The 13,495-nt window shown below is 42.5% G+C and overlaps 1 protein-coding gene across 3 annotated transcripts in view; it reads left to right on the forward strand.

The window, feature by feature from the left end:
- Nucleotides 1-13,495, forward strand: part of CHCHD6 (coiled-coil-helix-coiled-coil-helix domain containing 6) — a 110,627-nt gene that overhangs the window by 1,587 nt on the left and 95,545 nt on the right. For all 3 annotated transcript variants that reach the window (XM_065845614.2, XM_065845616.2, XM_065845615.2), the window contains exons 2-4: nucleotides 648-780; nucleotides 1,167-1,236; nucleotides 2,317-2,461. In XM_065845614.2, the coding sequence (XP_065701686.1) occupies nucleotides 648-780; nucleotides 1,167-1,236; nucleotides 2,317-2,461 (348 nt within the window). The remainder of the gene's footprint in view (nucleotides 1-647; nucleotides 781-1,166; nucleotides 1,237-2,316; nucleotides 2,462-13,495) is intronic.

Consider the following 13,495-nt stretch of genomic DNA (forward strand, 5'->3'; position numbering starts at 1 on the left):
TCTTTTTTTTTTTTGTGACACAAAGTAGCCATTCCCCATTCTTAGAACCAAAGAGTTTACTTTTTGCAGCTGTGTATATAAAAGTAGTTCCGTTGAGCCTGTTCCTAACCAAATCTGGCTTTTTACAGGTTTGTGTTTTTAAAAAACAGTTCCTGTAATTTGGCACAGTAACGATGTATAATGAGGATGTTGAAAACATTGTTAAACTGGGTAGCATTGGCGCAGCTGAAAATCTGTTTTCTACTGTGACCAATGTAGGTGGGGAAATAGCCTCATTTAATTTTGTTCTGAAGCCAGAACAATGAGCACAGAACCTCTGACTTTGGCCAGAGGAAGGTCCTGTGAGGAGCCTCTTGGGCTCAACTGCCAGAAAACTTTAAGTGAACTTTTCTTTTCCATGGGTTTGGACCCAAATAAGGGAGTGAGAATGAAGCTGAGGTTGCAAAACTGTTTGCAGCCTCACACGAGCTGTTCTCTGCTTTGTGATCTGCAGAACTTCAGCCATGCTGAGCTGGGTTAGCAAGCGTGGGGGAAGAAGGAGGATGGATGGATGGATGGACAGACAATCTGTTTAGATCTTTTCCTTCTGTTTCTGGTAAATACATCCCTGCCAACTGTGATTTCTTTCCCACGTTGGTGTGTTTCAGCTCTCTGAAGATGTTGTGAATCGAATGAAGGAATCACCTCAAAGTAAAAGGGACAACCAGAGATCGTCCCGTTCACCCGGTGGCACAGCTCCGTTTTCACCAGCTGCAGCAGGGGAGCCCAGATCTCCGACAGGTAGACGGAATCATCTCCACTTGTGTGATCCCTTGTCATTACCAGGAAAGCAGGAGATCAATGGGAAGGCTTAATGGAACTACAGGAAGGAACTGGAAAGTAGGACTAAAACCATGGTTATGTATAAACCAGGGCTTTGGGGGTTATCCTTACCTAGAAGTTTCTGTAGTGTGCCTTGTTGAAGACAATGCTGTCAATGTCTGTTCCATAGGTTCAAACTCCATACATTTAATTTAAGTTTTCTCAGGACTTTCTAGGTGTATTGTTTTTCTCTCTTGATGGGATAACGCTCACATATGAAATACTCTCCTCTTATCAAATAACTTTTGATATGATGGACTGTGTTTTGTATTATAGTTGTCACAGGTTTCTCTTCTTCTTTCTAGGAATCCAGCCACCAATGGCAAGTGACTCTGGTCAGAAGTCTTCTGCTGCAGAGCAGGAACTGTACAGGAGGTGAGGTGAAGTTCTCGCAAAAGACAATAGTTTAGATTATTTTGGACTATATATATGTTTTACTTCAGTCTGAGTGCAAACACTGTGTATTTTAAAGCTTGAGAATCCCCTCTGAAGCCTTGTTCAATTAAGGACCATGAAACACACTTTTTTTTTTTTAGGGAAGTTTGTCCCTTAGCCAACAAGAGCAGTCAGGGGAGCTGCGAGCAATTGGAGTGGTGTTTGGAGGAGAGCTGGGATCTATTTGTTTTCAGCTTCCTAAAGCAGTGTTTTGAAAGCAACAGTGCCAGAGTGTTCTCAGAGCTGCACACTGACAGGATGGGAGGCATGGGGCACAAATCACAGCGAGGAAATCATGCCTGCGTATAAGGAGGGAAGAGGATAGAGCCCAAGCAGGCACTGAGAGCAGTGAAGTGCTGGAGCATGTTGCACAGAAAGGATATGTAGGATATATAATCTCCATCCTTGGAGATCATTAAAGGTTGATTGGAGAAGGCCCTAAGTGAGCTGATCAAGCCGGTTCTGTTTTGAGCAGGAGGCTGGGATAGATGACCTTCAAAGATCTTGTCTAACTTTATTTATTATGTTATTTGCTTCATGTTAATCGCTCTTTGCTTGAGTGTGGTATTTCCAAGTCTCAAAGTGGACATAATTTCCTTCACGGCAACCTGAATCTCAAGCTGTGGATGTGCCAAGGCCGCTTCTCGCAGTGCTGTTGTGGCATGTTACTTTATTTCCCTTGCAGAACAGTAGTGCATTGGCAGACAGGTTAACTCCTTTTATTGTATGATGTCCTATGTCTCTTATGAAGCAGTATCTATTTATCTAGTGAGCTACTTTATATTCTCACTGTTTTCAGGTGATAATTAAGTGCTTAATAGAGCTACATATAACTGAAGTATAAGCTTCTATGGTGCTAAGTCTATAGTTGTTGCTGGAGCTGGACCTCACTGCAGGTTGTTCTTAAAGTTTGTTGGACTTTTGAATTCCTGTTGGTTACTGGGGGACTATGAGCAGCCATTATGTCACATAGATGATGGATTTTTGTTTTCTCTCCGTTTGCCTTTGGTGCTCGCACAGGTATGAGCAGGAACACGCGCTGGTCCAAGAGGAATTGCTCCGGCTGGCCAAAAGAGAAAGGGAAGCAGCCAGTGAGGCCTTGAACATGGCCCTTCAGTGGGAGAGGAACAACATTAAGGAAGAGAAGCAGAGAGCAGCCCAGCTGGTGAGTAATTAAAAAATCCAGTATGTTTCCATACAGGACAGGCTAAAATCTCTCTGCTTGAGTGGATTCATTTAATGTCACTAGTGTGATGAGCTTGGAAACTTTGATTTAGGCTGAAGCACTCGTCACCTCCCAACTCATCACTTAGGTTTGACTTACAGCGTAGCTGGCAAAGCTATGCTTGTGGCATGTCATGCGATGATGCCAAGGCCAAGCTTGCAGGGAAAGGCATAAGCAGTGACTGTGCTGGGTACAACTTTACCTGTGGCAGGTCGGTGTGGTGTGTGCATACGTCTGAGGTTATTGTCTGAGCTAGAGAGCTCTTTTAAACTCTAGTGTATGAAATGAACGTGTCAGTATATACAGGATCAGATTCGGCTAATCTGATCTATCCTGAAACTTCGCTTTGTTTTTCTAGAGTGTAATTGTGTAAATGCCCAAATAAATAAAAAAAAACAATAACGAGCTCTGTTTGAGTCTTTCATGATGCTGGTAGCAGAAGTGCTGTCGTAAGAATGTCAAGTATTGTAACATTTTGAAGAAGGCTTAAGATTGATAAGCCCCTTTTGTACACGCCGCTGACCGCTTGCCCAGTAGGCAGACTTATTTTTGGGGAGTTTTTCCTGCTGTAGCCTTTATTGTTAGTCAGGCACCATGGTGTTGCTGGGATAACTTATTGTCACACCAGCACTGAGGAGAGCAGCATGGAGGTAGAAATACAGTGGGATGAGACTGAGTGAAAGGCTCATGTCAAAACAGTACATTGGAGTTGTCATATGGCGCTTATTATTTGCGATACTATTTTATGTTGTGTTCTTTTAAATACTAAGATTGCTGTGGCAATGGCGTACTGCCTGTAAACAATGTGGAGCCTTGGTGGAACTGCCACTTCTTCCTGTAGTGGAAGGAGGTGTCGGGGTGTGACAGTGAGATGGGGCCATGCTGGTCACAGTGAGATCAAACTGCCCGTTCTTTTCCAGTGTGATGTTGAAACCTTACTGAGCAAACTAGACTAACCGTAATTCTTCTTGCCTGGTACATACAGAGAGGATGGTTTAGGAACAGGACAGGCTTGAGTAATGATGGTCTTTATTGTGTTTCTTCCATCTGCCCTATCTGTTGCATGTGCTTGATTTAATGGAAGATTCCTTCTATTTTTTCTATTTGTTGAATGGTAATAGGCATAGTTTACCCAGGCATCTGGTTTGGCTGTGGACCATTTTGAGGTTATGATATGAAGGCATTTTGGGGGTCTGAATAAATAAAATTTACCTAAGAACAGCTATAGTGGTTTAGACAGAAGGTCCTTCTGGCTGTAGCCCATCTCTGGTGGTGATCCATAGCAGCTGCTTGCAGAGACCATGAGAACACAGCAGAGATGTATGGCAGATGTATGTCACACCTGTGTATCCTTGCAACTTTGACAAGAGGTATTTTCACCTTGGTTAACAGTCTTTGATGAAATTGTCTCCCATGAATTTGTCCATTTGTGGTTTTGGACCCGTTTGTGCTTTTAGACTCTGTGATAATGTTTGCATGTGGTTGGGCTGGTAGATCTCTGAGATTCCTCTCCCAGATATAGTTACTGAGTGGCTGCTCCGTCGTAGGAAATTTCCACTTGGCAGATTGTACCTGAACCACGGGACGCTGCGCGATTGCTGAGCTCGAGGGCAGCGATGTGTGAGGCAGGTGACTGCCGCTCCCCTGCGCAGGACATCTGGGTCAGCAGATACAGTATTAACTCTCTTTCCACTAGAAAGAGAATATTCTCTTTGCAAATGCAATTAATGGACTTCTGTAGAGAAGTGAGTGGATTTATTGTCCAATCTAAAGATGTGGCCCGGCTCAGAAGCAGAGCAGCGGGGTGCAGAGTCATCCTGCAGAATTGTGACTCGCGGGGTCAGGCAATATTTGTGAAGTGTAAAGAGGGTGCCTCTATAATGAGTTGGGACCTGACCTCTAACATACAAAAGCTGCTCTATTATCTGAATTAGCTTTTAATCCTGCAATATCACATACCCAGATATTGCATACTTGATGCGCTGCAAAAATCTGGTCAGGCTCTCCTTGTGTAACCCATAAAAGATAAAAGTGACCATGGAGTGTTAACCCAGAACGTGGTGCAAGAATGAGAGACTGTTAAATTTAATTGCTCTTTAACTGTCTCTTGATCAGTCATAAATTTAAGAGCCTTAAAAATAGAGTATTCTAGCCTGTCCTTCCAAAGATGAGGTCAAAGCTGTTGTATATTGGCTTCTAGGTGTCTTCCTAAGCAGGAACTGGTTTTGCCAGCGTTTGAAATTATAGAGATCCCTATCAGACTTCCTTTATCTCAGCTGTGGTTTCCTTTTGGGCATGGTGACCTGATTGTATTGTCTCAATCCTACTCAAATCGTATCTATCCTTTGCCTTCCAGTATTGTTTTTTTTCTTTATTTAGAATAGGACTTGAATGTTTCTTGCTCACTCTTCCACTTTTTAGCTCTAGCATAGGAGGCAAATAATGGGTGTGAGCTGCTCTTTGTCTCTTCTGTATCCATTTTCTCTTTCATGTACAGGATATTAGTGGAACTCTAGGTACCTAGTGGTAGTCCAGGTGCAGATGGCACTGGAAATTATTGCTTAAATTTATAAAGGAACAACTTTCAGGGGTTTTGTTGTTGTTGTGACCCACAGGGGAAGCCAGAGAAAAATGGGGCAACTCCCATGAAAGAAGTAACAAATTAGTAATTTGCTTCTAGCATCATTAAATTTAGTAAAACTTAAAAATCATGCCACATATCATCAGAGAGGTTTGTTTTATTTTCTTTTATTTATTTTTGATATTTGCAGTAAGATCTCCAGCTGCCCTGTGCCCTTGACATATCGTTTGGTCTTTAGTAACCTTCCCTTGTGCAGTTGTCTCCAGTAGTGCTGAGATCTTCTCCTTTAACCTTACCACATGCAGACCATAAATCCAAATATGATAGCTGTATTTTGAAATGATTTCATTTTGATTGTGCTGAACATTGCTTGTAATTTAATCTGTTATCTATGATTTTCAGTCATTGACTTTTATTATTTGGGGTGTTGCTATGAAGCATTTCTTGGTCTTTTTATATAGTGCACATTTCTGGAGAGAGCGTGGACTACAAGTAACCTTTGATACGGAATTTGCTCTCAGCTTCTGGGCCCAGTTGCTTCATCACTTACAGGGTAGGGTGCAGATTAGAACTTACTGTTGTTTTTTGTTATGTGGTGTTTTCTTTTCTTGAAGTGATGCACTAGTTACAAGAGGGATTTAGAGTTAAGTACCTGGGTCCTGTTCTACATTTTTGTCTTGATCTTTTTCTAATGACTTTGAACAAGGTACTTAGCTTCTAGATACCTTAGGTTTTGAGTAAAACTCCTTAAAGTTTTAATTTAAGAAGCTAAACAGCTCTGTAAGTAGAAGCATTGCAGCATTCACTTCCCTAGTTGAGGGAATACGGCTTTTGATTAATGGAGTGGGACTGGCTCGACTGACAGTAGCTGCTGCTGCAGAGCTCTCCCCAGTTTATTAGAGAGAAAATGTTCTGTGTGTTTGTACAGCACTGCAGGATCGCGATGCTGACTGGACTCTCTGAATAACTGAAAGCTGTGGGTACTTAGAATACAATGAGGATTATATGTACAGTACTTCACAACAGGGCCCAGGGTGTTTAACTAATGCTTCTAGCATGCCTTAAGTCTCATGTGAAATATCAAAGCATTAATACAGCTGTCTTTAAATCTTTTTTCTTTCGAGCGTGAGGAACTTCCAAAGTTGTTGTAGACAAGTTCTTTAATTGCTTCACTGTGTTGCGAATAGTCTCACTTTGTCCGTATCCCAGGAATCTTCCCTTTTTCATTTCCAATTAATCAAAACCTCTCAACTTCAGTTCTTTTCGCTTTCTTTTTTTCCTCCTTGTTACCAACAAAAGAAACTTTGCAAGCAAAGCTGCTCTTTTTTTCTCCTCTCTGCCTCTGTAATCTCCCCAGGCTGTGCAGCATGTGCATCATGAGCCTCTTGGAGCCACTGACTCCTGCCTGATGGTTTTTGCTGAAACCTTTGAAACAAATCAATGTGGAATGGGGATGGAGAAAAGCAGGAGCTGGGGGGGGTGGAAATAAACGCGATTAAGCGAAGACATCTCATTACTACTCTAGAAAGGGAGGATTATAACTTACAAAATAGGAGGATCTCATTTAGGGGCCATGTGCGCCTGTGTTATCAGGACAGAGGGAGAGCAAATAGAATAAATGAAATTAATACTTTGAAAAGCAGCATTACCCGGATTTGAGAATTGAACTAATATGATTTGTGCCAAAGCCCTGAAGTTCTTATCTCCCCGTTTAATACCCCTGGGATAATGGCTTTGTCAGAGTTATTGACCAAAAGTCATCTTCTTCCTTCCCGCTTTGAAAGAACGAATTCAGAAATGGGGTGATGGTGGGACAAACTTTGCAGCATAATTAGCCTTTTCAGACGAGACTGACGAGCACTGGTTGCTGAGCGAAGAGAGTCTGGACACAGAATTCCTAAATTGCTGGGGAAGTGTTTTTCCAGCTGTAGAAGATGGACATTCCCAGTGTTTCTGGTCACATCTTGCTCACCGGCTTGCTGGGTGACAACCTTTGCTTTGTGGTGGCTCCGGCATCGCACCGTTGTGATCAGCGTGGCCCACATAATGAGTCTGGGAGGAAATACAAGGATTTAAGGTTGCTCCAGTAGCTGATTATAATTGGTCATAGGCTGTCGGGTTCTTTTAAAATGATTTCTTGCCCGGAAATAATCTCTTCGCTTTTCAGAGCCTCTTGTCTCCTCTTGTTGATTCAGGAGGCTGGTGAAGGAAGAATTTGTGACTGGAAATGCCACTGATCAGAGCAGTGGGTTTGGATATCAGTGTCATCTTGTGGGTGTGGGATTCTGAACTCATGGGCTTTGCCTGTGCTGTTCTTTGGACACTTCCACCCTTGGCTTAGTGCGTGTAGGTCTGCTGACCTTTTAACATAGCTTCTCCATTTCAAAGAATGTGGAGGTAAAATTGCTTAAAAATGCTAAAACCAGCATAAGCAGCCCATTCATAGATGGATACAAAGGAGGAGAATTTTGGTATCAGGGTAAGAGGAGGTGGAGTGGTGTTTTCAGTGATCCAGTTGGCCCGTTCACGGGAAGTTTTCTTTAGGTTTCTGGTCACTGATGAAGCTTCAATCCAATCTTACATTTTTTGCTGTGAATTGCCTGTTGTTGTTGAGCAGCATCAGCTGCAGATGCAGCTGAGCTGGTGCTGAAGGTGGTTTTAGAAACAGTGCTGAACACGATTTAGTTTTGTTACGGCTTTCATTTACTTTGAGATAAGCTGGGGATCAGCTTCATCCTGGCTGATTAACCACAGGTGAGCATCTCTAGATCAGCCCAGGGTTTTGTTGTGCGTAATCTCCTATTGTGGTGAGGAGGTGGAAGGACTGGCTGAGGTCCAGAAGCAACGTGGCATTTGTGAAACGGTGACAGCGTGTGGCCATGGGTGAAGGGACACTGCTGGGTTTGAGGTCAGGCCTCCATCATCAAAAGTTGTTACTTTTTATTTCCTATTTATTTAATGTAATGAAAGTTATTGTGTCTGTTGAACTTTGAATTATGCTTTGGATACTGCTTATGTCAGGGCCGGTTTTGTTGATCTTGTTTGCGCTGCAGCTAAAGCGTAACACACTGAGCGAAACCCTTTATGTTCCTAAAAGATCCAAGTCTGTATGTGGGGAATAGGTTGGTTCTGAGAGGAGAAATCGCTAATGCAAATGTTGGGGTTCAGTGTTCAGCGGTTCTTTAATTTCTGGAAATGTTTCTTGATTGAAGGTTTTGTGGCTGAAACAGAAAGCATTGATTTAAATCAGAAACAATGGACGCTTGTTTTAAATGAGGAAAAGCCCATTCAGTTATTTTTCTCTGAGTTTGATTTTCGTTGATGTTACAGTGATGAGCAACAAGTATCTACATGTGTTTACTAAAGGAATGACACTTTTTTCTTCTTTTTTCTTTTTTTTGGATTAATTTTTCTGTTGTCTTTAGAAAGCAACCGGTGCCTTAGTTACTGGAACACAAATTCCTCCAGGTGGTTTGCAGAACATCCCCACATTGAACACCCCACACCTGCCCTTTGTGTGTGCAAAAGCAGCGGGGAAGCCCAACCTGCTTAGCAGGACTGGCATTATCTTTGCCTAGAAATTGCAATGCGCTTGTTTTCGATCGCTTTCAGCAGTTGAATAAACTGCGTTTTAAATGTGTTGATACAAATGGAAAGATGTGTTGTGTTGTGGTTTTTTTTGGTTTAAGCCTTAATGATTTGTTACAAAGTGGTGCAAGCTATTGATAGAGGGATTTAAATAGGTAGGCTGAGTAGCTTCAGACCTTTTTCCTTCTATTCTACTCATTCTTGCTGTCTGAGCCAAGAGGTACTTTTCTAGGCTTTCCTTTGAAGAAAATGTATTGATGTGTGGAGTCTTTAAAGCCAGTGGTTTGTTATTCTCCAGTCGGGCTCCTCTTTGGCTGCTCCCCACTGCTAGAGAAGTGGGTGCATTACTTCTTTTTCTGAAACTATTAAACATTTACAGGGATCCCTATAGAAAATAACCTTGCCATATGAAATGGTGGGCTTTGCAAAGTTTTGCATTAAATTGAAGCTAGGCATGGCGAGGATCTACATGTACCTCCAGCAAGGTAATAACTTCCAGTCTCTGGAGCATCAGTGAGGTCTAAATTTAACTAAAGCAATTTTGGAGAATGTGTACTACAGTCAACCCAGAAAGTAAAAACAAATCCAAAGTAAAACCACTGATTTCTGCCTCCGCCTTCTCTTGAGGGAAGGCAGAGGTGTTATCTGGTAGGGGTAAGATGCTGCATATCTACTCCTTATTTTCCCTGCTACTGCTGCTACAATTTGTCAGACATTTATAACATTTTTTTAACAACTTCCAATTTCTGGAGCTAGTCTTTTATCTCCTGATTCTGAAGGTTAATTTGTGTTTGGAGAGTTTTTGCAGATTCCAGCAGCTGATGATGGTTTGAGCTTCTCCTTTTTGTATTTTCTTGGGCTCAGGGACCTTATCACAAGTTTGGCCTCTTTTTAAATCCCACAGCTGTAACAAATTGAAGTTTTCTGTGGTGCCGTCTGCTTCCCTGTCGTCTTGCCTTCAATTCTCCTGTGCCCATATTTCACACTTTCTTTGTCTACCAAGTCCATATACTCCACAGAAACTTCTTCCAGATTCATTTGTCCTGTCTTGGGGTTACTGTAAAGCCATTCTCATTGTTTAAGAAGCAGAAGATCAGATTAGCCTTCCTTTTCCCTACCTATAACTACAAAATATTCAATTAATAAATAAGTGAATAATGTGTTATTTTTCTGTGAATGGTCCAGCAAAGCTAGCACTGTGCTTTTTTTTTTCTGCCAGACTAGTACATTTCTGTTCTAATTTTGCAGCTAATTTTGGGGGCATAAACAACAGAGATTGGGTGCATCAGGGTGTTCAGTCGGTTTTCCTGCCCTAGGAGCCGGTGTTAGTAAAATGTGCTGTGGTTTGTGGTGTGAGATTGTCACACATGCACAGGGGCTGGGAGATTTATAAGATTGTAGATCTCAATAGCTTGGTTAAACTTCATTTCTGGGTTATGATTTTGTTTGTGCCTGTTTTGAGTATGTAGGTTATTACAGAAATTGAACTTAGGTGGCGATAGCTCTCCAGTGTTCATCGTATTCCATCTAAAAAAGCCAGTGTTTGAATGTCGAATTAATGATACTTGATTACTGAAAATTTTCTTTATTTCTGACTGGAAAATGTTACTTAAAGAGCGCAAGGCTATGAATTTAAGGGGCTAATATGATAGCTAGGAAATCAGTTTGTGCCAATGGAGCGCTTGGATTGCTCTTGCAGTTACACTATGGGGATGTGAGGTGAGTGACCTGTCACCGGATGTCATTCCTGTCATATTCTCCAAATGCCATGAAAACCGGCTTTGCTGCTTCCGGAACCTTCCCGTGTGTGTTTTGTTGTGAGCGTCGTTGGCAACGAGGGGTGGTAGGAGAGGTCCCCGGGGTGGGCAGAGTGTTCCGCACCGGGCAACAGTGAGAGGGAAGCGCTGCAGGGCTCTGTCTGCCTCTCAGTCGGAAAAGCTGATGAGCGACTTGAGGTGCCAGGATCCCGGCTTTCACACAGCAATGGACGGGCTCTGGATGGATTCCCCCATGGCGTGCCATGCAGATAGAGAGGTTCCTCCTTTCTTTTTTGTCATTTGGACAATTGTATTCTTACAAGGAAACAACTCTCTTCATAAGGGATGTTGATGTGAAGGTCTGGCTGGGTCTGTCCATGCAGCCCTGTGCCTGCTTGGTTTAGCTGTCCTGGGCATTGCCACCTCCTCCCTGTTAGGATCACTACATTCCACCCCTCCATCCTTGTACAGTTTATCTTGCTCAAGGATAAGTAAGTTACAGATAGTATTAGCAAGCAGTTTGAATAATAAGAATTTTCCTGATGGGCTGGGATGTTTTTGGTGTGATAACGCCCATCAGAGCAGACGTGTCCTGTTCAGGGTCACGTTTCCTCAAACCCAATGCCTTCCACAAGTCTCCCCCTACAAGTAGCTTTGTTGGGTCATACTAGAAGATGAAGCTGAGTGTACATGGTATGATGGGAGAAATCAAAGTAAGCACTGATGTTATTTCTTTGCTTCCCTCTCCCCCCTTCTTTCTGTGTCTGTCTCTTTACTTTCCCAACCCGCGGGATGGTTTGCTCCTGCCTCCCCTCCTCGTTGGCGGTGTTATCAGGCACGTGTGCAGCGGCTGAGATTGCAAACGCCTCCGTTCGCCGGGATTCTAAGCATCAGACGATGTTTTACACGGCGGCCCATTCTCTAGCTGGCTGGTTGGACATGATGTTGGTACCTTATCTTCACGCTGACACACACTGGACATTAATAGAAATACATTGCGGAGGCACATGTGTGGAATTTCAAGCAGCCTTTCTGGCTGTGCTTTAGATAGTCTATTGTGTGCTTAACCTCTTGGAAGAGGTTTTGATGAGAAACGCATAATGTTAACTCTTGGGCAGCTGGGCAGATTCTCTTAGAGTTTCTTATTACAGTCAGCATAATATCTTCCTATAATTGCATGCTGCTCGTGTGTTTTGGAGTTTCAGCACTTTTAAGCCCATCTTTCCATAAGCAATATTCTTATTTCCTAATGCAGGTTTTTCGGGAACACATAGTGTGCTGCAGTTGGGGAGGAGGCTGGAAATATGTGCTTTGGAGGGAAGGGAGCTGCCACCACCCTTGTTTAGCTTTGTCTGAAGTCTATCCCTGTATTATTTTTGGCTCTGATTGCCTTACATCAACTAAAAAAATAGACCTGGATGCAACTGCTGCTGTTTGCCAGGAATTCCTTCTGCTTTTGGAGCACATCAGTATTTTAATCGTTTCCTTTGTACTAGATTAGTATACTTTCTTCATTTGTTTGTTATGACCATCTGCAATTATCTATATTATTTATGAGTGTTGAGTAAAACATGATGGAAAGCAGCTACTTAAAAAGGACTGTACTAAGGGAAAGGAAATGAGCTGATGACTTTCTCTTTGATTTTTAGACAATGAAAATAGAATACCTGCAAGCTTAGGAGGGAGGAAAGGAATTAGAGTTAGCTGACTTTCTTTTTCCCGTCTGTGTGTTACATTGGGGGTTTAGAGCCTTTTTAGCCTTGAAGACTTTGTGATAATGGGCAAACCTGAAAGATGATGCAGTAGGAGTTGAGAGTAAAAATTGATCAAACAGACAGATAGAGCAGGGCTATGTATAATTACTGTCCAAAAGAAGAAAGCTCCATAGTTTAATACCTACTTGAATAGTACATTAGATGGAGGATACATTTGTTAAATAACCAGTACTCTTCCAATTAGGACTGAGAGCTTCCACGTACATTTGCTGGATCTTCAGCCTAATGCTTTTCCCATGGAAAAAGCAGTTCAGTGTCTGGCAGGTGACGTCAAGGCCCTTTCTTTTTCTCACCATGCAGGCTCGTAGCTCTTCTCTTGCCTTTTCCCTTCTCTCTGAGGTGATTCTGAGCAGAATGGATGCGTTCCCCGGTGTTTGTCTTGCTGTAGCTGTAATTGGCACCGTCAAGCTGAAGCTGTGACTCCCCTCTGTAGCTTCTGAACTACCGACACACAAATGGTTTCTTACAAAAGCTCTTCCTGGGTGAAGACCTGAGCGATCGGTCAGTCTTGTATTTTCATATGATGTGCTCTCCTAGTTTAACAGCTAAATGTGCAAAAAGGGGCATTTGGAGTAATAGGATGTTTAAGAAAACCCCCAAAAACCAAACAACAAACCAACAACAAAACCATGAAAACCAACAAACCAGCACAAAGCAAAGCAGCACTCCAAAAAAAACCATCAACCCCCCAAAACTCCCAAAGCCCGATAACAACAAAAACCTATGTCAGCTGCAGATAAACTTACATGTTACTTCAATCCTCTTTCTGAATTTTTCAGGGTAAGAGAATTTTGTTTCAAGTGCAAAACTTGAAAAAGCGTGAGAGCTTTAACCTGCAAAGCCAAGTACAGTTTGAAAGGTAATGAATGTCAGTCCGTAGTTTTCTATCATTTAAAAGGTCCCCCCCCAGTCTGTTTTTCCCTGCTCAAGGCTCAGCCTTTTCCAGTGTAATTTTTCTAAGCTTTGTGCTGCTGAAGAAGGTTATCACAGAGTTCTATTAGAAACATACTTGCCTGTGATTTCCTCTTATACAGCGACCTCTGGAAAGAGGTGGTTCTCTGGGCAAGTCAGAATTTACCCCTGTTCCTTTCCTGGTAACAGAAATTGGACGCGTCGACACCTTTTCTCATCTGATGGTGTTCAGAACCCAGCGCTCGCTCACTCTGCCCTTGTTCCAGATTGTGATGAAGGTCTAAGTGCAATTTTGAAGCTGTTGCCAGCCTCTTGCATTTCCTTTCCTTTAGAACTGAAGTACTTCATCAAATTTTGTGCA

This window comes from Patagioenas fasciata, chromosome 10, assembly GCF_037038585.1.
Source record: "Patagioenas fasciata isolate bPatFas1 chromosome 10, bPatFas1.hap1, whole genome shotgun sequence".
Taxonomy (NCBI): Eukaryota; Metazoa; Chordata; class Aves; order Columbiformes; family Columbidae; genus Patagioenas; species Patagioenas fasciata.